Genomic DNA, 26,158 nt, shown 5'->3' with positions numbered 1-26,158 from the left:
TTAATCTCCATGATCTGTATTAATAAAGGCTTTCTAAATGTAAAATTAGTAACTCATAACTATACAACAAGAGTTTGGAACCGTATAAAACTAAACTTGAGTGAACTACAAAACTGGTAATAAACATGTAAGCAAGACCACATGAAAACAAATTCCAAACTGCTTTATTGCTTGACGATAATTAGTTTTCCCAACACAAAAATGCCAGATTCACGACCAGACACTCAGAGGACAATTTCTACAGAAATGACCTTCCAAGTTCATCCCAAGTCCAAAAAGTTGCCTACATGTGGTGTTGGCGATTTCAAATGTTCCATTAGATAAATGTATTGTGCAGTGTAAGGTATTTGATAAGGCATAAAATTACATAAAATTTTATTCATTTTAAAGACCCACATAAATGTTCTAATGAAAAGCTATGGGGTCACAAAAAATAGCCATATAAATTTCTAAAAAATTTATGCTAAAGCCAGGAATCAAATACCTTGAGAAAAAGGTATTTGGAGAGGAAAAGTATGAAGAGGAAAAAGACACCAGGGCTTATAGCTAGAGAAGGTCTTACTAGAAGGACTTCAAGAATCCAATAGTAGAAAAAGTCTTATCTGCTTCAAATGACAATGTGGGTAAATGTCAAAATACCACACAATACCTTGAGAAAAATGACTACTGAACACTATTATGCTGTGTAGCAGGTTTGAAAAATAATGGCTAATATTACTGAGTGCTTTAGTACATGCCAGGGACTTTATATATATTTTCATTTAGTTTCACCCATCTTTTAAGGTAGGTACTACTATTATCCCCAGTAAGCGGATATTCCTTACCAGTTAGGAAACTGAAAGACAAAATGTAACTTTCCCAGAGGTGAAGCCCAAGGGTTGAATTCAGGCAGTCTGATCCCAAGAGTACACTCTTACTAGGTAGACAGATATTAGAAAAAAAGACTGAAAGGAAATATGCCAAAGTATTATTAGCAGATAACCAGAGAGACTAACTGATTTTTGAGCTGTTCTCTGTTTTCCAAGTTTTCTCTACTGAGCATCTATTCATTCAAAATATAGCTCAGTCTACCTGAAGGAACTCAAAAGAGCAATATGAAAAATCTAAACTGTCTAAAGAGATTAACTTAAATTCAAAGACTGAGAAAAACAAGCCCAGGGATAAAGATGCAAGGAATTTAAATTTATTTAATCATAAAAAAAAGAAACCGTCAAGACTAAGTATATTGCCAATCTGACAATGGATTGAATGATAACCTACAAAGAATTCACATCTGGTTTGGTTCAAAAGCCATAAAATAATACAAAGTGCCATCAATTTTGTTTATAAGTTTTGCTTCTAAAAGCTATCCCATTAAATTTTTAAAGTAAAAGAGAAATATATCAAAGATTGTGTAGGTTCAATTTTATTTGGGAAGGAATCACCTAAGAAGGAATTTTTAACGTTTAACTTACTATAGAGCCACAACTGAAAAGCTTACTGCAATAATTCTCCTGAGGTTACTAACATAGACATGAGTAGGAATTAACAACCAAATATTCATAATTTGAGGGCCAGAGATAATATGGGAAATAATTCAACACAGACTGGTTTATTTCTACACCATCATCAGGTCTTTATGTCATCTTGTACCAATAACTAGCAACCAAACACCACAAGAACAAGACAAATAAATCACCATTACTATAATGAACAAAATTCCAAACTTTAGTTAAAGTAGCAGGGGGTGGCGACATTAGAAGGATAATCCTATGAATAGGTTTTGTCCACAAAAAAGAGGGAAGGCAAGAGAGAACAGAAAAGGGAAATAATCACCTGAGCAACAGCACCCATGAGAGCTTCTCTATTTTACCATTGTAACTAAAATAATTAGAATGCACAGTAACTACCTTCCAAATCTCTACACAGTCAATTTGGTGTTTAGTTGTACCTCTTGTATGAAAGACATCATGTTTTTAAGATTTAGTGGATATTACAAAGATAAATAAGATCTAAAAAGGAGAACTCAAATACTGAAATAAAATACAGAAAGTAAAGAGATGATTCCAAGAGTTAAAGCAAAAAATCTCATGAACCAAGTATGTAACAAGCACATACTAAACAAACCCCAAAACACAGACATCAGAATTACTAGGACTGTAATTTACTAGAACTGTAAAATGATTTGTATTATTCTTCCTCCTCTTTTCTTTCTTGGAAACTAGTCTGATACTACTTCAATCAGAAAATAATACAATGGTAGAATATTATCAGTTTGAAAATGTTTTTATAATAATTTTAATAAAAATTCATTCTTTAAAAGTTATGTAGTTTTATGCCAAACATTTTAATCATTCAATTTTAACAAATTTTAACAAATGTAACAAATTTTAAATCAACACAAACATTTATACAGCACCTACATGGGCCAATGAACTAAGGGATGTAACAAAGAAAAAGAAAAGACACAGTACTTACCCTCATGGAGACTGCAGTCTTGCAGGGAAGACAGACACGAAACAAGGACTTACAATAAGAAATGTCAGCAAAAAAAAAAGGGTTCAGAAAAATCTTGAAATATACAGCAGAGGGTCCTAAATATATGGCAGGGGAAGGAGGGATTGGTTATCAGCGAGTCAAGCTTTTCTGAAAAAACTAAGACCTGAAAAATGGAACAGCCAAAGAATGTTGGTGGGAGGGAGCATACTGTAGGTTGAGGCAAGAGCATGCGCAATGGTCTGAGGCTGTAAACACAGTACTCAAGCTACATAAGGAAGCCAGGTATGGCTAGCACACACAGCACAGAGAGGCAAGCGTGGAGAGAAGAGATGGAAAGGTAGGGGGCAGACTGCAGAGTGCTTTCTAAGCTATGGTCAGGCATTCTGGACTATTTCCCCAAAACAGTAAGTTGAAGGTTTTTAAGGAGAAAGAAATGGGAATAATATTAAGATTTGCTTTGGGATAAACAACTGCAGTTTTATCCACAATGAGAACAGATCAGAAGGAATATGATTAAAAGCAAAAGCCGATTTTGCAAAAGAAATCAAAGGGTTCAAAAAATTTTCATTTTAGAAAAAAATTTAATCAGTTTGCCAACAAGATTCTTAAGACTTTCTCAAGGAACTGAACGATTTTCTCTCAAATTATTTATCTAGTAAGAGATAAAGAACATACCACATTTTATTCTTTCTAAAGTTCTCACTCTGAAGCATACTTCCAAGGCTCCTATACTTAAATCAATAAATGGACACAGGTGGTACAAGACTAATGCATAAAGAATTTCACAGAGAAAGCAAAAAGGTGCTAAATAATTGTGACATAAAGTTAAATGCATAAGATCAGGAAAAAATAACCAGGGATAACTGAGTTGGTCACTACCTCTTAAGGTTCAGTTTCTTCAATAAAGTGGGGGTATCTTGCTATGAAAAGCAAATAAGACAAAATGTTTTGTAAACTCAAAGGTATTATATATACTATATTATATATACTAACATTTATATTGACTGTCCTTAAAGAATCAAATCTTCATGTTATAAAAGTAAATCTTACTGAACACAGGTTTTCTTTTACTTTTTTAAAGACTTTTGTGGGAGATCATTTTTCCCCGTGTCTTCCTTAAGGAGCGGAACAAATTGCTGCTCTGTTTATATAAATATCTACTCAGCCTGATCATGGACTTCCCAGTTTCAAGATGGCTAGGAAGACATTCAATCCTTAACTTCAGAGGTTCCCTGAAGAAATTCAAAATAAAAAGTCAGAGACTTTATGAAGAAAATAAGATAATTTGCTTCATCTATGTAGATATGAAATTCAACATCAAACCCAATAAGCAATCTGGAAAAATAGGGGACACAAACTAAAACGGGTAATGAATGACTAGTGCTTCCTAGTTACTACTGCAACTGTTTGCCAGACACATCACAACAGGAGGGCAGGGGGCACAGAGGATACCTCTCATCACAACTATGACCTTAAAAAGAATTTCCTCTCATTATTTACAAAAGAAAATAAAACACAGCTACAAGAGCAACAATTTGAACTCACCTAAGTAAACTGTCATTCTTCAAAGTGTTTCCCTTTTTGGTCAATCATAAATTTGAAATTTAAGCAAAAGAAAAAATATAAATAATAATGTCTATTTTATAAATTTGGTACTTTGGTATAATGAACATTAGCTTTATTTCCCTTAAGACAAAAATGCGATACATCTTAGGAGTTTCTCATAGCTACCTGTTCTTAGAAGGAAGTAGGCTGGGAAAAGGAGGGGAGTAAGCAGAAGAGAATTAAAAAAACAAAAGACTCTGGGGCGCCTGGGTGTCTCAGTCCTTGGGTGTCTGCCTTAGGCTCAGGTCATGATCCCAGGGTCCTGGGAGCGAGCCCTGCGTTGAGCTCCCTGCTGAGGCCTGCTTCTCCCTTCCCCAAATCCCCCTGCTTGTGTTCCCTCTCTTGCTGTGTCTCTCTCTGTCAAATAAATAAAATTTAAAAAAGCCTCTGCCAAATGGAAATATATCATTCTGAACTTTTCTTGTCCCACCCCATTCATTAATTACATCAATTATCTACTGCCTCTTCATTTAATATTTACTAATGCTGAGGAACTGGGTCCATAAAGAGCAATGAAATATAATCCATCGACAGATGAATGGATAAAGAAATTGTGGTATATATATACAATGGAGTATTATGCAGTGTCAAAAAATGAAATCTTGCCATTTGCAACAATGTGGATGGAACTAGAGGGTATTATGCTAAGAGAAGTAAGTCAATCAGAGAAAGACATTATATGATCTCACTGATACGTGGAATTTAAGAAACAAGGTAGAGGATCATAGGGGAACAGAGGAAAAAATGATACAAGATGAAACCAGAGAGGGAGATTAACGGTAAGAGACTCTTAATCTCAGGGAACAAACGAAGGGTTGCTGGAGGGGAGGTGGGTAGGAGGGATGGGGTGGCTGGGTGATGGACGCTGTGTATTGTGTAAGACTGATGAATCACAGACCTGTACCCCTGAAACAAATAATACATTATATGTTAAATAAATAAATAAATAAAAAGAATCTCTATCCTCCAGGCCCTTAACAGTATCATAGAAAAAAACAAAGGTAAATAAAGATCATTCAGGGAACAGATTAAAATATAGAAGCCAAGACCAAAAAATAAAAACCTCAAAATATAGCTAAGTCAGAAATGATTAAACAACACAAATTATAAAACTATTAAGACTAGAAAAATGGAAGTAAATGGTAGAAGATGAGTTCTGAAAGAAAACGGTTACTGAGAAAATAATAGGTCAAAATGAATGAGTGACGAGCAGTTGCCTAACTAAAGATAAAGTATGGACTGAGTGAGGGCAAAAAAGGCACAAGACTTAACAGAATATTAAGCAAAGGATAAATGAACAGAAAAGAAACCCCAGATTATTACAACCTTATAATTTACTGAATTATGTGTCAAATGTTAAATTACATATGTTAAATCTTATGATTTACAATATACAATATTTGTAATGCTCATGTAAGAAATATAGTCTTATGAAGAAAAAATTAACCCTGTAACTTCCAGATCTCAGCCCAGTGCCAAATATGTTAAGAAATTACCAACTGCAGTATAAGTCAAATATTGGAAATGTGGCAAAACATAGCAGTGAAAATAAAAAGTGATAAGAACCTTCTCTTCAAAAAAGTACTCAAGATTTATTAACAAAATAGTTCATTAAATGAGAATTATAGGAAGGATAGAAAGTAACATTTATTGTAGTCTACTTTTGTGCCTCACTTTACGATCTTATTTAAGTTTCCAAATTACCAAATATGGTAGGTATTATCCCCATTTTATAAATGAGGAAGCCGAGAAGCTAAAACATTAAATAATTTGCCTAAGGCCACACATCTCCACTAAAGCAGACTCAAGATTTATAATCTAATTTTAAATGAATCTTTGCTGCCTTTGTTCAAACTGGTTTTCTCAGAGAAAACTATAAATGTAGACGAGATCTAAGACTTCTTTTCATGTATAAGCTTCTTAGTGTCAACTGGATGCTTGTGTAGTAAGGCTACTTTTCAAGGCAAAGCTGTTTCCTTAACACATATTTTTAAGAATCAGTTTCCTCAGTACTCCTTATCCCCACCCACCAAAACTGCAGCCTTGCTACAGAAACAAGTAAAATGACAGAAGCAACAAGTAAAACAAAGGTATGAACAAACAAGATGAGATATGGAAAACCTGGAGATATAAAGTTACTTTGTTAATATGGTAAATATAGGAAAAATACAAATAGGCAATTAGCAAAAGATTGCTTTAATATATAACCTTTTCCACAAGATAAACATGCATTAAACGAATCTCCAAATTTAATCTTAAAAAACAGCTTTTTTTTTAAAAGATTTTATTTATTTATTTGACAGAGAGATAGAAAGCACAAGTAGGCAGAGCAGCAGGCAGAGAGAGTGGGAGAGGAAGAAGCAGACTCCCAGGACCCTGGAATCACGACCTGAGCTGAAGGCAAGACACTTAACCGACTGAGCCACCCAGGCGCCCCTAAAAACAGCTTTAATGTACCTAAGTCTCTTCACCCATGTCATTTATTATTGAACTAGGGTTGTTTATCGTAGGCAAATACAGAGTAAATTAAATAGGCATAATGTGGGTAAGGAGGTTGGAAAAAGGACAATGCCTGAGATTATTACTTTTTTGAAAGTAATGTGCGTCATACACATTCATGTATCTCTTCCATAGAAAATCAGTTAGAAGCTAGTGATAACAGATTGGGGTGATCTTTCTTTTTTTCCCCCTCATTAAAGAGGTTCTAGAGGACTGGAAAGCTTCTGAACATTTTCGTTCTCCTGCCCTGAGAATGAAATTCCAGTTCAATTTTCACAATTTACATCAAGGACTAGGAGATACAAAACAGGATTTATAAGCAGACACCAAAATAAGACAGGGTAAGAAATGCACTGAGATATGCTCAAGGCTTGGTTCTTATATTATGCAGGCACGAGTTTTAACATGCTGAGTTAATGAACTGATAACCCAATTCATTAATAAACCTTAATTTCTTAAAAACCAGTTTTTTGGGGGAGGGGCGCCCGGGTGGCTCAGTTGGTTGAATGTCTGCCTTCGACTCAGGTCATGATCTCAGGGTCCTGGGATCGAGCCCCTCAGCAGAGTCTGCTTCTTCCTCTCCCTCTGCCCCTCTCCTTGCTAGTGCACACGCTCTCTCTCAAATAAATTCATAAAATCTTTAAACACACACACAGTTTCTGGGGTTTGGCCTTAATTCAAAGCCACCCTTGGACCAAGTCTCTCTCTTCTTCCAACCATCTATTCCATTTTTTACTCCCTACCCATCTGTGAACTTTTCTTGTCCCACTCCAGTTCATCAATCACCAACTTCCTCTTTATTTAATATTTACTAATGCTGAGGAGTTGGGTCTATAGAGAGCAATGAAACATAATCTCTATCCTCCAGGCCCTAACAGTGATAAGGAAAAGAAAATAGCAGAAAAGGAAAAGAAATAAATAGACACAACTATGTGACAAAAGCTACAGGAGAGAGAAGTGTAAGTGGACACTGAAATTTTAAAGGATGAATAGATATTCAGCGAACAGACAAAAAAGAGACATTGCAGAAAGAAATAAAACATGTACAGAGACAAAGGGATAAAAGAGTTTAGCTGTTAAAAACTGCCAAAGAGTTGTACAAAACTAGCACAGGTACAGGTGAGGAAAAGGTGGGAAAGATGGGAAAAGGTCAGTTTTGTGAGCCACATTACACAGTTAAGACTATTTGAAGTCAGTGATAGAAAGGAGGCATGGCGTGATCATATATGCATTTTAGAACTTTTAGAGTTCTCAATTGGAGGCAATTTTGCCCCAGGGACATTTGGGAATGTCTGGAGACATTTTTTGGTGGTCACAGTTGTAGGGGGCAGGAGGTGAGGAGTGCTACCAGCATTTACTGGGTATAGGCAGGGATGCTGATAAAACACCCTACAACGCACAGGACACTAGTCTACAACAAAGAATTATCTGGCCCAAAATGTAAATAGAGCTGAACTTATGAAACCCTGATTTAGAGCTAAATCTTACCTAGGGTACTGGAATAAGGCTAGCGGCAAGGAATTGAGTAGTCTATAAATTCTAGGACAGCAGAGGTCATGTTCTTGTTTATCCTGCAACTCCAGATCCTAGCCCAGTGCCAGGTATAATACAGATTCTATATTTACTTAATAAGTGAATTAATGATGTTAGAGCCCCAGGCAAGAAGTACCAAGGCCTAAAATGTGGCTCTTGCAGTGGTAACGAAAAACAGATTCAAGAGACTAGAACAGAATACATATGCCTTATTTACTAAATGAATGTAAGATATGAATTAAGAAGTCTAACTCTCAGGCTTGGAATAACAAGTTTCAGAGGGTCAGAAATTCTATTTTACACGTTTTAAAGTTTCAGACAAATGTGAGATATTCAAATTGAGAAGTACAACAGTTTGCATGTAGTCTGAAAAAATTAAGAAAGGAAAATCCAATTTAGCACCCCACTCTTCTAAATGATTCCTCTGAGTTTAAAACAGGAAGTTCAAATTAAAAAATAAACACCCCCTAAATGCAGTATGGTAACCTGGATCAGATCCTGGAACAATAAAAGGTAATTAGTGGGAAAATTTGGTGAGATATTAAAAAGGTCTGGTATTTAGTTAATAATAATGTGCCAATGTGCGTTCTATAGTTTTAAGATTATAACATTAGGAAAAATTGCATAGAGGGTATAAAGGAACTGTGAATTGTCTGTGCAACTTTTAGTAAATAATTTCTTATTCCAAAATTAAAAGTTTATTTTAAAAAACCTGTATCTCAAATGTGTCAAAATTTAAATATCTGAATCTATAGTATAAACTTTTAAATCTATAGTTTATGAAAAGCTAAAATGTTAAGAAGGTTTTTTTTTCTTACATCCATTGACACTTGATAGTACTATACACACCAAGGAAAGAGCAAAGAAAATCTTTAAAGGTAGCCAGAGAGAAAACAGCAAAGAGGAATCAACAAAAGATATATATATATTTTTAAATCTTCTAACCCATACTCTGTGGTAACTTGAAATGACACAATGTATCACCATGCAAGCAAAAAGCTTGATGAACTTTTCTTTCCATTACCACCCTATACCCAATTTTGTAGCAATGACAAAACATTCAAGACACACACCAAGGGGAACCGACAAGACATGACACCAACTATGACTATATAAGTAGAGTTGTTTTGATTAGTCCAGCTTTGCTTTAGTGACTTAAAAAAAATTATATGCAAATACAAAAAAGCAGGTAAAATTGGCTTTCTAATAGTTATTTTTTTAAATATAAAGAACAAATATTTTCCTGAAAATATGAATGGAAGAAAAAAACATTTATCTTAAACCCTAGAAGTGAAATTAAGTCTTTCAAAGAGGTACAAAAATGACCTACTTGGTAATTAATTCTGTTACCTAAATACACCAGTTGCATTTCTCTGCTGTAACATAAAACTCAAAAGATATTTTTTGCCATATTCCCTATATCCATGTCAGCAATACTTACTGATCTGACCATTATGATTTAATACCAATTTTCTTGAGTAGCCAAATGCTTCTAGTTAGCTACTAAAAGCTAAACTAAGTTTAGCTTATTGAAAATAAGTCATAGCAAAATGGAGTTAGTCTGGTCTAATGACGCACTAATTGTGTAACCCTGGTCAAGATGCCGAACCTTTCAATGCCTCCATTTCCTTCTCCATAATGTAAGAATAGCTCCTCTTACAGACCATTTAAGGTTTTAAAAGAAAAAATAAATGGAAAATGCCTGGCACACAGTATTTACTCACATAGCAAAAATTAAGAGAAGTTACTGTCAATCATTCTTATACTTTCATTGGCTACCACAGGGCTACTGGACAATGTGCTGAAAGAATAACAACACATTCCCCTTACTACATAGACCTGCAGTTTTTCAAGAGAGGATGAACTTCTCCGTGCAGGTGAAGCTCCTATAATATTTTACCTTCCCCTTCTTTAAAGAAAACTATACTGCCCCCAGTATAATTTTCTAAGTGCAAACATAAAATATACTCTAGTGTCTCAAATCCTTTCTTGTTTTAATAGTTGTTCTTTGTATACAGATTACCTATAGATGTCATTATGTAACTAAGACACTCATATGCTGGAAAAAAAAAAATCATCCATGATTGCCTGCCATACAAATATTACACAGGATACCCTTGGAAAGGTCAGAGACAAAACAGAATACGTCACAGAGACAAAAAGATGCAAATCATAAAAGAGAAGGTGATAAAGAAGATTAAGTAAGAAAATCTAGCATCTGTTCAACTGGAGTCCCAAAGGGGAAAGAAAGATGATATTTTAAAAGATAATGGCTGAGAATTTTCCAATGCCAGTAAAAGACATTACAGATTCAAGAAACCCAATGGATCTCAAACAAGATAAAAAAAAAAAAAAAAAAACCCCAACACCAAGACATATCACAAACTGCAGAAAACCAGCAAGAGAGATAACCTTCCAAGCAGCAACAGTTAGGAGATTTAAACCCACACCTACCAATAATTATATGTATAGGACAAAATGTCCTACACAATACAAAGACTGCCATACTGTATTTTTAAAAAGCCACTTCTATGCTATTTTTAAGAGATATGGAAAATAAAAAGACAGAAAAAGGTTAAAAGTAAAACAATGAGAAAAGGTACGCTATACTAAGCAAAAGGCAAAACTGTAATGTTGATGATCAGTATAATAACTATCCAGAAAAAGAAGAAATAAATAGGATTTGGATAGGTGGAAGAAGGAGAGTAACAATCCTAGGTAGGCAAAAGAGTGGGGGTGGGAGAAGAGGCTACGACCAAAATATGAAAGTTTCTGAAGATTAAAAGTTTAGACTGATGCGAGAGGAAGTATGACACCATTAAAATATCTTAACCTCTTTTTACTTGAGCAGAACAACAACAGAACAAAGGTAGAATTAAATAAGATTAATATTACAGTGTTATAAGTATGACCTGGAAGAGAAAGAGGGAGAAGACACTGAAAGCAAGAAGATTAGTTTGGAAGATGGTACAGCAATCCAGGTAAGAGAAGGGCCTGGTAGTAGAAGAGATAAAGGAATGAATCTAGGAGACATTTCAAGAGGAAGACCTATCTGCCTCAGTTTTCCTTTGAAATTTTAAAGGCAAAAAAAAGCACTGCTTTATAAAAAAAAATAACCAAACTATTTTTGTTTTCCACCATTATAACTAATCTGTAATACGATATACAGTCGCCCACAAAAATCAATCTAATATATTTTAGGAAACATTTTTTGTAAAAGTAATATATCAATGAGCTAGTTAGTCTACATTTCATACAATATGTACAATCCATAATTACACATTATGACTTCTTCACTATTAAGATTACTGACATAGTAAAAAATATGTGATAGCTTCTTCCTCTTTGAATGCTAATGCACAGAATATGAAGTTCTTTTTAAGTAACTAAAACATTTTTATTTTCAAAAGCTCTTTACCAAGAGGATATCAACTTGGTAATGAACTCAAACAACTCACCAATGCTGGGTGGGCTACCATAGTTAATTGGTGACTCGGGTGGTCTTCCACAATGCAATGCAGCCAGAGCAGATCCTTTCCACACAACATGCTTGCAGCCTATTAAATACACATATTTTTATGGATCCAAAAATAGGACACACACACAAAAAAGAATGTCTAAATCCTATTAGAAATTTTTCATACTTTTATTTGTGCGTAGCAAGGACTGTCTTCCAGCTCCTAATAAAGTTTGTACTCCAGGAACGCTTTGTGGAATTTCTTGTTCAAGAAGAGGTCCTAGCCGATGACATATTTGCAGCAAGTGATCAGGTGCTAAATGTCTGTAATACTTCACCTATTATGTGAAAGACATATAAAATACTTGCTAAATAAGATGATATAGTTCTTTATAATAAATAAAATATATTTTAAAAAATAGAGTAATTTGTTCTGGCTAGTCAACATTTCATTTTACTTGGGGTAAAAGTTCATGTTTATTCTGTGCAACCACTTGACTCACAGAATAAAATAGTTATCCATTTAATTCACTGAGGAGAAAAACTGCTAAAGAATTAATGTAACTAAATATAGCCAAGTTATAAATTAGCAGATTCTAGTCAATGCAAATACTGAACAAAAAAAAGAATATACAGCATTATAACCTAAAATGATTTTGTTGTAGTTGAACATTTTCATTTTCAAAAACTTCAAACAAAAAAGTCATCCAACTATAAAACATAATGAGTATTTTGGATCTTTTACCTTACAAAGAATATCTCCAGAATAATTAAGGATAAAAAAAAACCTTGATAGTTCATGTTCTCATCACAAAATTTAAAAACACTTATATAGGGGGGCCTGGGTGGCTCAGTTGGTTAAGCGGCTGCCTTCAACTCAGATCATGATCCCAGGGTCCTGGGATCGAGCCCCACATCGGGCTCCCTGCTTGGTGAGGAGTCTGCTTCTCCCTCTCCCTCTGCCTGCTGCTCTGCCTACTTGTGCTCTCTGTCAAATAAATAAATAAAACCTTTAAAAAAAAAAAACCAAAACACATAACCTCTATGAAGAATTTTGTAATTTATTCACAAAAAACCTTAGAAAGGTGAAATTCCAACTATTAATTTAAATAAGTTTAACTATAAAATAAATCTACCTACTACGAAAAGTTTGGGCACTTTTGGAAAAACTTCAAACACAATTTATGCTAGCATTTGAAAGCAAGATATGAAATTCTAGTATTTTTATTATCCATCCTGAAATTCTTTTCAAAGAATCTAAAGAGAATTAAAGGAAAAAAGTATTTTATCGCTTTATAGTTAGATTATCAAGTTATAAAAAATTTCTCAATATACTACCTAAATATTATAGTTCAACTGTTCTCAAAGTGAGTTCTGGGAACCCCTGGAGGTTCCTGAGGTAAAAATCATGAATAATACTAAAATGTTATTTTGCTTTTTCACTCTTTCATGAGTGAATTTTTCAGGGGGCCACCTGACATGTGATATCACAAAAGACTGAATAAGGCAGCAGATATAAGAATCTCTCTATTTAGCCAGACATTAAACGTTTCCCAAAATGTAAAACAACGCCACTCTTCATAAATTTGTTTTGGAAAATAATTGCTACAAAAAATGTTATGTAATGAGTTTTTTTATTTAAATAAATATTTTAAAAATGCTTTAATTTTTAAATGATAAATACAAAACGATTATAATCCATGTAAACAAAAATTCAATAATTTTTATTAATATAAAGGGGTTCTAAGGCCAAGTGTTTGAGAAGTGCTCCTCAAGTTCACATAGTAATGGCAATTTTAATATGAATTCCTTATAAGATTGATTTGCGGAGGGAAGTAAAGGGTTAAATCATTTCATTCCATCTTGCAGTATCTGTTATACTCTACCGATAGAAGAACATGAAAGGTATTTTTAAAAAGTTAGCTAATATTCATCCTTCTAAGCTGAAGTCAGTTAAGAGAAACCAACCTTACTTTTTATAATAATACATTCCTGTCATGGAGATAATACGAAGCCATACTGCCACACTGATAATTTAAAATAATAGAGTGTGGCATATAGTAGTAAGTATTACTGGAATGAATTGTTTAGAAAAGATGTTCTAATACAAATTGTATTGTACAATTGTATTATGTGTCTCTGAAAAATCTTGAGATAAATCTATTTGATTTTGTTTAATGCAATATTCCAAATTTGTGAAGCTACAGATTCCCTTTCCCCCTAATATCATCTTGACTCAAAACATACTCTTTCAAACACTAGTATGATTAGCTAAGCAAAAACACATTTAGAATAAAATATACCAAAATAGGAATTTTTAAAATTGTATTTATACTTTTCTCTAATCTTCCCTAAAATAATTTACTTAAAAATAAAATTTAAAGGAAAACATCTACAATATTTATAGGGTCCCTTCCAGTTCTAAACTGTATATAATTATTCTAATGTAATTTCTTTACATTGATCTAAATTGCTTTCAAAAATTTTACTTTAACCATAAAGTTCATTACTTATTAACTTTAGTTTTGTGATTATCCTGTTTTAGAGGCTTTTTGCAAAATACATTTCAGCTGAAAATCCTTATTGAAGAATTCAAAAATATTATGAATCCACTTTTTCAGAATCTTTCCTTGGTGATTTAGTATATTTTTCAAAATCGACTTTCACTTTAAAGTTAGAAAAGATACTTTTAGTTCTTAAAATCCTCAGGCTTTCTGGCTTATGAGACTTTATATAAGCTGATCCCTCTGCTGGAAATCTTTTCTTACCCATCCACCTCCCCATCTCATTCTCCTTCATGTCTCAGTCTATACCTCACCGCCCTCCATGACCTATTACAACACTTAAACCCTTTCTTTTTGGACACTCTATCATTTCATTTCCATAGCACATTATACTCCTTCCCAAAACGTTCTTTTACCCCACTCATCAGTGCTCTGTAGTACTTTTATCATATTAGTTGCTCATATCTAGATCTCAGTGGGAATCTAATGATAGTTACGATCCTCTTCCTCCAAAAAACACACATACATGCCCTAACTCTGTCTTGCCCTGTTTTGGAGGTTCCTAAGACCCCTGCAGTATCCTAAGATTGCCAATTTACTTGTCCATGACCTATATTAGAAGACAGGGGATTAGATCTTGTTTACCTGTCGACCCAGGATCTAATATAGTACTTGTAGTTAAGTGTTTGTTAGAGAAGTGAACACATGACAATATGCATGCAGTAACTACTGATTCTTCCTTTTCTATCTAGTCATTAAATGGTGAAGTTCTTAAGGTCTAGGATCCCAGAGCTCAGTTCCACACTTTATTTCTTCTCACTCAATATTCTTTCCTTGAACTTATTATACCAATGATTCCCAAATTTGTATCTATAGTCTACACCTGCATATCAAACTTCCTTAAGACATCTCTCTTTGGAGTCCCAAAACCTCAACTCAACATATGCAAAAATGAACTCATGATCCTCATGTCAACACCCCCCCTCCCAAAATGTTTCCTACCTTGACAAACACCATCCATCCAGCCTCAAACCAAGAAGTCACATTTTTTTTATACTGCCTATTCCTCCCTTCCACCTCATTCTTTTAACACCCAAGTAGTCACCAAGCTCAACTGATTTTCTCCTCCTATTCTTAAACTCTATCTCCATAACAATGACCCAATTTCAAATCATCTTTGCAATAAACTCCCATCTTTCCCACATCCACTCATGCCTCCTACACCTCATTCTATTCTATAATCTCTTCTATTCCAAATCTGTTCTCTATATTGCAATCATAATGCTCTTTCTAAAACCTTTATCTGGTCAAGTCATCCCTACTTAAAACACTTCAGAGACTTTCCTTGCTCTTTGGCCATCCAACTCCTTAACATGGATCTACAAATCCTGAAAGGCACGTATGATCCACTCATATTTCTTTGCTCCATATGGCACATTCCCAACCCTACACGCTCCAGCCCCCACTTTCCACATTTAGACATTGGTCTTCCCTCAGGTTACCTGTACTCTCTCCTGTTAGGCTTTTCCCATGTGGCACACTCCACATTTCCCCACATCTCCTTGCCCAAACAACTCTTTTATGTGCTTCAGATCTTCCCTCCAATGTAACCTCCTTTGTTTCCCTTTACTTTACCAGTCTAAGTGTATTGTCTTGGCTGCATGCTCTTGGTGACTTTTCCTTATCATGTACCAGTCTATGATTACACATTTAAAAGTTCAATAATTTAATGCTTTTCTTCTCAACTTCACCATTAACTAGAAGAGATTAAGGACTGTGTCTTTTTTTGGTTCTAGCTGCATCACATACATACATTCATATACACACACACACCTATCCACCCACCCATCCACCCAATACGCACTTTTAAAAAAAAACAATGACAACTTTCTTTTACTACCTTTTTAAAACATTTTTCTTAATGAATATTAATCCAGGTCACTATGGTCAATAAAATGTAAAGGCAAAAATTTTAAGAAATTAATACGGTTCAAAAAAATTAAAATGTTCATTTATGGCTATACATATATGGTTAATTTCCAAAGGAGTAACACTGTATCTTTAATAACTTAAGATTTTTAGTTTAAATGGACTTTATTTATTTATACTAATAAATAGCTAAAAGGAAATGAAAATTAAAAGGGAAATCAGAAGTGATACTGTAATAAAATCCTTTATCCAAAACATCTGAAATCTGGATTCTCGGTAACTGTTTGTACACTATCATTTGGAAAAACAAAACAACATTCTCGATTCTAATATACCAATTACTTTCCACGACCAGTGCTGCTTTAAATTTCTTAAGATATTCAACACATAAAAAGTATGACCAAATTATAAAGTTAACTGTGATAAATCTTAACAACACTATCATAGCTAACACATATTGACTGCACTCTAAATGCTAAGCCTTATGGTAAGTGTAGTAAGTTATACATATAAAAGTTCAGCTTATTAACAACCCTAAGAGATTTGAACTATTATTTCCATTAATAAATTACTGTACAGTAAGATAAAACAAGGTTCCCAAGATCACACACATTTAGTGGATGGTGGAGATAAGACTCAAACCAAGACAGTGTAACTCCAGCCCTCATTCACACTGCCCATAGTACCTATTGCCTCAAATATATATGTATTATTTCAATATTGAAGTAATCTAAAAAAAGACATTTTGAGTAGTTTTCAACACAGACATTAAAGTGAGACAAGAAGAAACATTCTGAAGTTCACTTTCACGATTAAGCAAACTAGCATAAAAGCACAAATTCCTATAGGTAAAGGATACCTATAGGAAACTAAGGATAGAAAATAAAACTACAATAATAGGGTGACAATCCTAAATATTCTCTCCCACAATGGCTAAAGGAAATCAATGTGATCAACCCTACTTTTCTCAGTATTTCTAAGATTAAAATTTTAAACTCTTAAAGTCAGAAGGTATAAACAGATTAAACAACCAAGGGATTAATACCATAAAATTCATGATTACTATTCTTAAAAAGTAAGAATGCATTATTTATCAGCTGTGCTCCATTTTTAAAATTTTCATAAACATTTCATCTTCTCTCCCACTCAAGATACAAGAGCCTGCTTTATGGATGCAAACTCTGATGGCATAGCAAGGAAGGAACAAGAAAAGACTGAGCTCTTTTGAGTAGTTTATTTTCCTGCATCTTTAGTTAAAACAATCTGCTTCTGCTTGCTATGCTACTTCATATAAACAGCGGTTCTTCCCAGCCAAGAAAATTTTGCCACTGTCAATGGAAATTATCATTAAAAGGTAAATTTTATCAGTGGGAAGAAAATATAAAAAATCTGGAAGCCACTGCATTCTACCAGACATACTGTCATTAAGAACTCTACTCAATTTTTAAAGAAAAGGTCAGTAGTTTGAGAGCTCTAAAGTCAAACAGTCTAGGTTTAATCTTGCTGAGTGCAGGGAAAACATTTACTCTACTACTCAATGTCCTCATCTACAAGATTGAGACTGCCAAGTCACCACCTTGGGGGGTAATCACAGTAGGTAACATATGAGTTGGCGGTCACTTTAATTATACTCCATATTACATACTACATGTTGCTCTTTCATGTTGAAAATCTTTCTAGACCTACACAGGGAAAAAACATTTTGGAAATCTTTTTAAGGACCTTTCCAAAATGAGGTTAGAGCAATGTAATTCATTAAACTACTTGATTTACCTGTACGATCTAGAAACTCCAGTCCTTCTTTCAGCATATAATTAAGAAGTCCCTATGAAAATAAGATCCACCAAATATCTGGCACTACTATGTCCTGAACACCTGATTGGTTCTAAAAATGTCAGTTTTTCACATCTGTTTTCTAAATTTTTTCAGATCTGAAAGGCTAGTTACTTCTGCTCTCCACTATAGTTGAGTTCTAAAAAGTCAGCTTAATGGAATACAGTTATTTTTACAACTATCCTAACATATAAACAAAATCACAAGCTTAAAAAACCCTATTTGCTATTAGTCATTTCTAAGCCTATTTTTAAAACCAGATCTCAAATTCTCAAAACTTTCAACTTGTAATTATAAATCGGTTATCATCATTACAAAGTATACGTTAAATTACATCTACAATCTTTAAAAGCAAGTTTACATTTTCTGGGCATTTTTAAAAAAACTTTAATAGCTTTCTACATAGAAAAATTAACGCAATACTTACTTTGTGCCAAGTATTCTCAAAATTTATCTTCACTAGCAAATAAGGTTAAGTATTTTTCCCATTTCACAAGTAAAGAAAACTGAAGTCCAAAGGTTACAGGTTCTCCGAAGTCATACATTTAGAAAGTAGGAGAAATTAGTATTCAAGCCCAGGTGTCATGATTCCAAGGTTACTGTTATTTTCATTACATTACAGTTTCCTTCTCAAAACTTTAGTCCCTACCCCACTGTCACGCAAGTCTTAAAATTACAAACTTAATAGGACCTACATAACCCTTTTTCAAGTCAACAACCTCTAATCTTACTATTCTCAGAAGGACTCTTACATGCCTATGACTTCTTTGTAATTAAAAGTATAATAAAATTTATATAGAATCTTATTGTCAAAGTTAATCTTGATGGTTTATTTACTCTTAATTGTCAATAAACATGCTTGAAAGACTGTCGTCTATTCACAATTTAGTCAACCACCTAAGAATTCATTTAGATAATAATTCAGCTAATATTATCAATACAAATGTGTCTTTTAAAGAATATACACAGTGCTCTTCCAGATTTTATTCATCACAACCTGACTATATTTTGCTAAAAAAAAAAAGGCACCTGGGTGGCTCAGTGGGTTAAGCATCTGTCTTCAGCTGGGGGTCGGGCTCCCTGCTCAGCAGAGGGCCTGCTTCTCCCTCTCCCTCTGCCCCTCCCCCCACTCGTGCTCTCTTGCTTGCTCTCTATCTCAAATAAAATCTTTAAAAAAAAAAAAAACCCACTTTATTCCAAATTTAGGTTTCCACGAACCACAAAAGATGCTCTATAAAAATTAATTTAAAACACTACAAAATAACAAAATTTAACTTTTTAAAACACATTCTGAAGTTTTGTTTTTAAATCAAATCATACTTTCTTAGCAAAATTTGTGCAGTAAGAAATCCTCTTTAAAACATTTACTAAAATATAAAATTCAAATATGAGATTCTGTTGGCAAAATTATTGTCTATCAATTTAAAGATGGAAAATTCTTAAAACTGTTTATTCTTAAAATGCCAATATAAATACTCTTAAGAGAACGACCAGTTTCATTTTTAGTAATGTTTCGGTTTCAAACACTGCACTCGAAATAACTAATACCACACATACAATGGCAGTGAAGTTGTTTTTAAAAATGAGTATTTCTCCAAGTTGCTTAGAATTTACTTTTTCCTCACCCAAAATCTAACACAATCAAATGACACACGGTAAGTATTTCTTGCATTTATACTATAACCTCTGCCAAGAGAGGCTATGTGCCTGTTCTCTATCCCTGAGAGAGACCAAATGGGTCATGCTGCCATGACCATAGGCCATCTGGAGTCTTAGAATACACGGATTCTTTACCTGCTTCCTTGGCAGTAGGCTGCCATTATCCATGCTACCATAAATAACCCAAGTTTTATACTACAAATCTCATTCCTTTTACAATTTGGTTTTAACTTAACAGGAGGTGCATTAGATCATGTTGCTAACTACATTTTCTTAGTATCAAAAAATTCTCCTCCAACCAACCATCCTTTTCCTTATCTGTAATCCTTGAGCTCAAATGGGCTGCTTCCGTGTATGTAAGGCAAATAAAGCTGGACCTGCTTCACACTTGATGACTGCCTTCTCTGTAGTGACCAAAGGTTCTCACTTACATATGTCACTCTTCTATATCATAACTTTGATTTTTTTAGCACACTGAATTCTCAAATTCCATAGAGAAAAGCAGTATTATCATTTTCTCCAATCTAAATACTTAAATTTTCTATATTCCATATGCTCAGTAACATATTTATTCATTCCAAAATTATTAATTTTCACAAATTACTCATAATTGTACCCATGTCTTCTCACAAAATAAAAATTGATCTTTACACATTTTAAATTTATTTCTAAAATTTTAAATTTGGTTCCTATTATATTACAGCCTTTATTACTTTTAGATGTAATTACAAAAGCAACTTAAGTATCTTAAAAGAAAAATACACTCAAAATGAAAAAACAAAAAACAAAAAAGAAAAATACTCATTTTAATACCTGACTTTCTTGAATTCAATTAAAGTTCATCAAAATGAATACACTTAGTACACTGTTAACTTCCGCTTTGCTTAGTATTACAGATACTTTCCTGTGAATTCAGAAATGTAAACAATAAAATGAACCTGTCTAGTATTTCTTGTCCAGGACAAGTTGTCTAGGATACAATTTTATTTGTTAAAATTCTGTCGTGACATGATAGATAACTACAAAATTTGGGAAAAAGGAAAACGACTTCAGTAGACAAGAGAAGGAGTTTCTAGATTAAAAAAACCAAAAACTTGTGGTCTGACAAATTTTGAGTGGATTAAAAAATTGGCATTCACAGGATTTATTTAACCTAGTCCTCACTTAAAGATTAATTCAAAAAGTCTCTATTAAGCTGTTTAAAATATACATTTTTAAGCCAGACTGACAAAACATCTCCTCTCTGACAATTTCAAAAATACAAACTATCGTGAAGAGTTTAAAATTACACAAATCTCTGAACAGAAGGAGACAGAAGCAACAGCCAAGCTCCATTCACATATTCCTAAATGTCATCTGATTACCAAAAGATACAAAACCTTCATATATTCTCTAATCAATTTTGGAGATTTCAACCACCCAAACATTTCTTAATGTTAATTGGTCCACAAAAACAGTCACAGAATCACTATACAGACAACCAAAACTTTTCTAGAATTCTATCCACAATGCTTTAAAAATTATTTATTTTTGGTATTATACTTTTTTCTTTATATCTTAGGCTTACTTATTTCATCTTGGATCTACAACATAATTATACTGACAGTATCTTCTGAAAGTTTAAAGCAGTCTTTTTTACACTGTAGCTGCTATGTTCAGAAAATTATGCACACTTGTTTCTGGAATAAAACTGTTTTTCTTAAACTTTCATGCATTAATAAAGCAATAACTGGAAACTACTACCATGACTAAAGTTCTGATAATAGCAACACAAACCCTTACATAGTGCTTCTGAAGTGCCAGTTATCACTCACAGAATCCTACAAAATAGGCGCTCTTATTAGCCCATTTTACAGACTGGGGAACAGACTCCAGCAGTACTATTCTGCCTCAAAACAGTCATATAAAATACTATTGTGGGGGCGCCTGGGTGGCTCAGATGGTTAAGCGTCCGCCTTCAGCTCGGGTCATGATCCCGGGGTCCTGGGATCGAGCCCCACGTCGGGCTCCCGGCTTGGCGGGGAGCCTGCTTCTGCCTCTGCCTCTGCCTCTCTCCCTGCTCATGCTTTCTCTCTCTCTCTCTGTATCTCTGTGTCTCAAATGAATAAATAAAATCTTAAAAAAAAAAAAAATACTATTGTGTAGTTGGGGATGGGATAATCCAACTCCCCCTTATGTTCAAAGCCACTTTACAATTATTCAGGAGTATAAAGAATTTAACAGGTACTTATTCCATTTAAAAATCTTTGTAAATGCCTCAAACTTCTGTAATAATGGCATATACCAATAGAACAACTGTATGGGTAAGAAAAGATGAAGTTTTGCCCATTTCAGCCATTTAGCATGTAACATTTCCCTAACACATAATGTATTGTTCATTATAAGGATTACTGAGATATTAAAGCCCTCTCTTAGAGACTACCAAGCTGAGCTTACCATTTTACTGATACTCTATTAAAAAAGGAAACAGTAACTGTATTAGGCACATTCACTTCATTATTTGTCACCCCCACTCCCAAAATTATACCAGTTAGGTTTTAAAAACACCGTATTATCTTTAATATAGGACAGCAATACCTCATTCAAAAACGTGTTTTTTCCCCTAAAACGTGTCCCCTAACTTTCACATTAATCAGCATACTCTAAATACATGCACACTTAAGATATACTTAAGTATATCCTATTCATGGTTCTTATTCTTTGAATTTAAGCCCAGCAATAATTTATGAAAACTAGTACTTAAACCATGGAGAAATACATACTAATTACAGAATAAAGAGGTAGTCTACAATGTGGTTAGTGTCTCAAAAATATTCATCTATCTCTAAGAAGATATGATATTACAACCTAAGAATGGCACTATAAAAAGCATTTATACAATTTTCTACTCTGCATGTTTTCTCCATATCTATTTTTTTGTGTTTTGGATAATCAACAACAAAATGAAAGAGTTGAGTTTTTAGAGACAAGTTTTCACTATTTCTAGTTCAAAATCAGGTTTTCAGATTAGAAAAATTTTAATTCACTTATTTTACAAATGAGGTAACTCGGGCCCAGAGAAATTCCATGACTTGCTTGAGGTAACCTGCAGGCCTGACTGTTTGCAGGGCTAAAAATCACAATCCCTATCTCCTGACTCCCAGTCCTTCACTTGAACAGAAAGATTTCTAATAAGTGGAATGATTTTAAGAAAACCAAATACTGCTACAAAAATTAAAATAAGAATTACATCATTTTAACAGATTAGCAAAACATGAACCCAGTTCAAAAAAAAAAAAAAAAAAAGCCCTGTAAGTAAGAAATGTAATCAGAATTCTAAATTTGGTAAAAATGTTTAAAAATTCTGCCTCATAAGCACACAATCACCTCTAAGTAAGTTGACAACTAGATAGCAAAACCAACTAATAACCACTATTCAATAATAAACCAACCAATTCCACTATCAAACAGAAATAAATGACAAAGCTTTCTCTTTGGTCCAAAAATTAGTCGAGTTTTCCTGTTCTAAACAAAGTTTGCCACCAATGCATGGCTCCTTTTAAAAAATTAGAATTCTAATGAAAGCTTATAATATATCCTGTTTTAAAATCAACCTATATTTAAAAATATAAAATCTGATTAAACACACACCATAAAAAAGAAAAAAACCACTCAACTTCCTATCAAATTCTGCTGACGGTTAAAAATGTTTTAAATCTTTAGATGGTAATATAATCATGTTTTATCATAACTTTTTCAATCACACCTGAAATAAGCACATCTTTTTTTTTAGCTGTAAACCTTTAAAACTACTCTTAAAACTCTACTTTCCTCTTGATCAAAACTCAATCACTGTGATTTTATTTGTAGGCTGAGTACAAACACTGATCTATGCTTGTTTTTAACCTCCCAAGTACAAATACTATACACCATCTTAAATAGCTGTAATTTGAGGTTTTTCGAGAAATGTCAATCTGATATATAAATTCTTCCATTTAAAATATTATTCAATTTATCAGTTAATGTAGCAACAAATTTCCAGGTATAGGTAGACACTACTGAAACCACAAACAATAGTTATTTTCGTTTAACTCATCAAAATAAACTTAAAACCAATGTTAAGTAAATTCAAGTTCAACTGAAGGCAACTTAAATGTTTTCTAGATCATAAGAATGAATTAAGATAATAGAGAACACTATACAAGAGATTTTGCATGTGCTTACCTAGGCATAAAATTTCAAGATCCTACTATTAAACAAAAATGTGCTCAGATACCTGGTGTTCCAAAATGTTTGATTCTCAAAAAGTCAAAGTTAAACCGAATACCCACACACCTAGATATATAGTTTGATGGATATAAAAGTCTCCAAAAGGTGTCTGGTATCCAGTAGGTACAGATTGACTAATATGCTAAATGAATAAAAAGAGAAAATGAACCAGAGAACTCCAAATTTTACCGAGAATTCTTAACCGTCTCATGAGTACGCCAACACGACTATTCCGGTAAGAAGATGAAAACACTCCAAACAAGAAAATCCACTTCCATGCAAAATAAGTGGATTTTGAAAACATAACAACACTAATGAAGACACCACTTACTGTCCCAATTCTGATAAAGAGACAGGGAATATAAATTCATTTTATTAATATCTGAGAGATAAGAAACCCTCCCCCCAAAATTAAAAATGAACATTGGTACCCCTGTTTTTACTAGAGAAAACAAAATGATATTCTTACAAGCATCAGACATTCCCATAATTTGGAAAGACACCATCAGCTGTTTCATTTTTAAAAATATATTATCACTAAGAGTTTCCAAGGTAAGAAAACACAGCAATCTTCAGTGACAGGGGTTTGTGGGTTTTTATGAGATGCAAGGATGAGTTTTGTAAAAAGAAATGCAAAAAAAGTTTTATAAAATCTGCCCGATTCTTAAAAACAGAATATTATAATCTCCTTTAATTTTTTTTCAAATAAGGAAGACGTGGAATCCACTTAGGGATTTTGTCAAATATTTACACGCCCCCCCAAATCATTCACTGTAGCAAAATATTAAATGAAACTAGCCTCAATTACTACTTGAAAACTAACAAAGTTGTAAACATATACACTGTTAAGTTTCCATTAAATTTCCTAAACGTAAGTTGCCCTCATTTCAACATCTGTGGGAACTTAACAACTTAGAGTAAATCATAAGAGATTCAGATCCAAAAGTTAGATGTTCTACATCCAAATGAAAACAAAACTCATCAAAATCACGTCATGCCTTCACCTCACATTCAATTCTGAAGTAGCTGAAACTTCCTAATCATTTCACAAGCCTTCATGAAGTAACATCACTCGTTATAACTACCTCAAAACATCAGTTCTGAATCAGTTGCACTGCACAGATTAAGCCCCCCCCCCCCCCCCGCCCCCAGTCCCCTGGCCGTGCGACTGCTCTAACTGCCCAACACACCCATATTCATACAACCTAAATCAGTTTGGAAGACAGAATATGGAAAATATAACAACCGAATACAAATACGTTACCTTTCCAGTCACAATACTTAATAGGTCCACTTTCAGAAGACAATTTTTAGAAATTACTAAACATATTCACTTTGAAAACCCACAAAATTAAGAAACCGGTATTTTTCATGCTATTAAACAAAATATATCCCAATATAAGCTGAAAAACTTTTACTTGCCAGATTCCGTACCACAATAAATATAAGGATAAAAATCAAAACTTTTCAGTGGCCTCCAGTAATAGTTTTTAACTGAAAAAGCGGAATAACACAAGAATTAGCAAAATTAGAAAAAGTCTGTTAAACTTCTGGCTTTTAGAGTGTTACAGGCTTTTGCACTTCTGCGAATGTGTTTTGGTAAAAGCAAGATGAGCCTCTGGCCAACTGAAACCCTCAAACAAAAACCGTAGCTCTGAATTTAAGGAAAGCAAAAGAATCGAGAGAGAAAAAAAATAACGCCTTGCTACGGTTCCGCTGCGGCTGAATAGCCTGCTTGTGAAATGCTAATGCCACTTCGGAGCAGTTAGTCACCAGCTATTGTGTGGGGCAGGAGAAAGCCGAGCCGACCGCGCGTGCAGAGCGAGCGAGCGAGCGAGCGAGCGAGCGAGCAAGCGCGCCCTCCTCCCTCGCGCCGCTCCCGCTGCCGCCGCCTCGCGCGCGCCCCCGCGCCCGCACGGACGCGCGCGCCGGCCCCTCCTCCTCCGGCCTTGCACTGCACAACACTCATGACGTATCTTTATTTCTAGCACATTAACAAAATATCACAAATAAATTGTCGGCAGCCCCTGCGGCCTCGGGGTGCGGGTCCCCCCGACCACTGCCCCCCGAAGCCCCCGCGACGGCCTCCCAACCCTCCCCGTGGCCTTTGGAGCTTTCACGCTCTGGGGCCAAGTTTTTGTCTCTGTAAAAAATTGCGGGAAATTCAATTTTTATTCGACTCGGGGAAAAGTTTCTTTGCTCCGCGACGTGAATGTCTCACCAGATTCTGGTAGGTCCTGGGATGCTCCTTCCCGGTCCAGTCGGTGCGGCGGGGCAGCAGCTGCGGGGAGAGGACGCCCCGTGAGCCCGGCCCCCAGCCCCGGCCCGCCCGCTCCCCTCCCCCGCCCGCCCCGCGCCCCGGCGGGGACCCCGAGCCCCGCGCCCCGCGCCGCCGCTGGGGCGCGGGGCGCGG

At 34.5% G+C, this 26,158-nt stretch overlaps 1 protein-coding gene across 1 annotated transcript in view; it reads right to left on the bottom strand.

Moving 5' to 3' along the window:
- LOC110583575 (pleckstrin homology domain interacting protein) overlaps positions 1–26,158 on the bottom strand; it is a 132,964-nt gene that overhangs the window by 106,028 nt on the left and 778 nt on the right. Inside the window, exons 3-5 of the mRNA XM_044917665.1 lie at positions 25,967–26,049; positions 11,760–11,910; positions 11,574–11,672 (exon numbers count right to left, since the gene is read on the bottom strand). Of these exons, the coding sequence (XP_044773600.1) occupies positions 11,574–11,672; positions 11,760–11,910; positions 25,967–26,049 (333 nt within the window). The remainder of the gene's footprint in view (positions 1–11,573; positions 11,673–11,759; positions 11,911–25,966; positions 26,050–26,158) is intronic.

Source organism: Neomonachus schauinslandi, chromosome 8 (assembly GCF_002201575.2).
Source record: "Neomonachus schauinslandi chromosome 8, ASM220157v2, whole genome shotgun sequence".
NCBI classification, from domain to species: domain Eukaryota; kingdom Metazoa; phylum Chordata; class Mammalia; order Carnivora; family Phocidae; genus Neomonachus; species Neomonachus schauinslandi.
The sequence above is the reverse complement of the archived record's forward strand: the minus strand, read 5'-3'. Positions and strand labels throughout refer to the sequence as shown.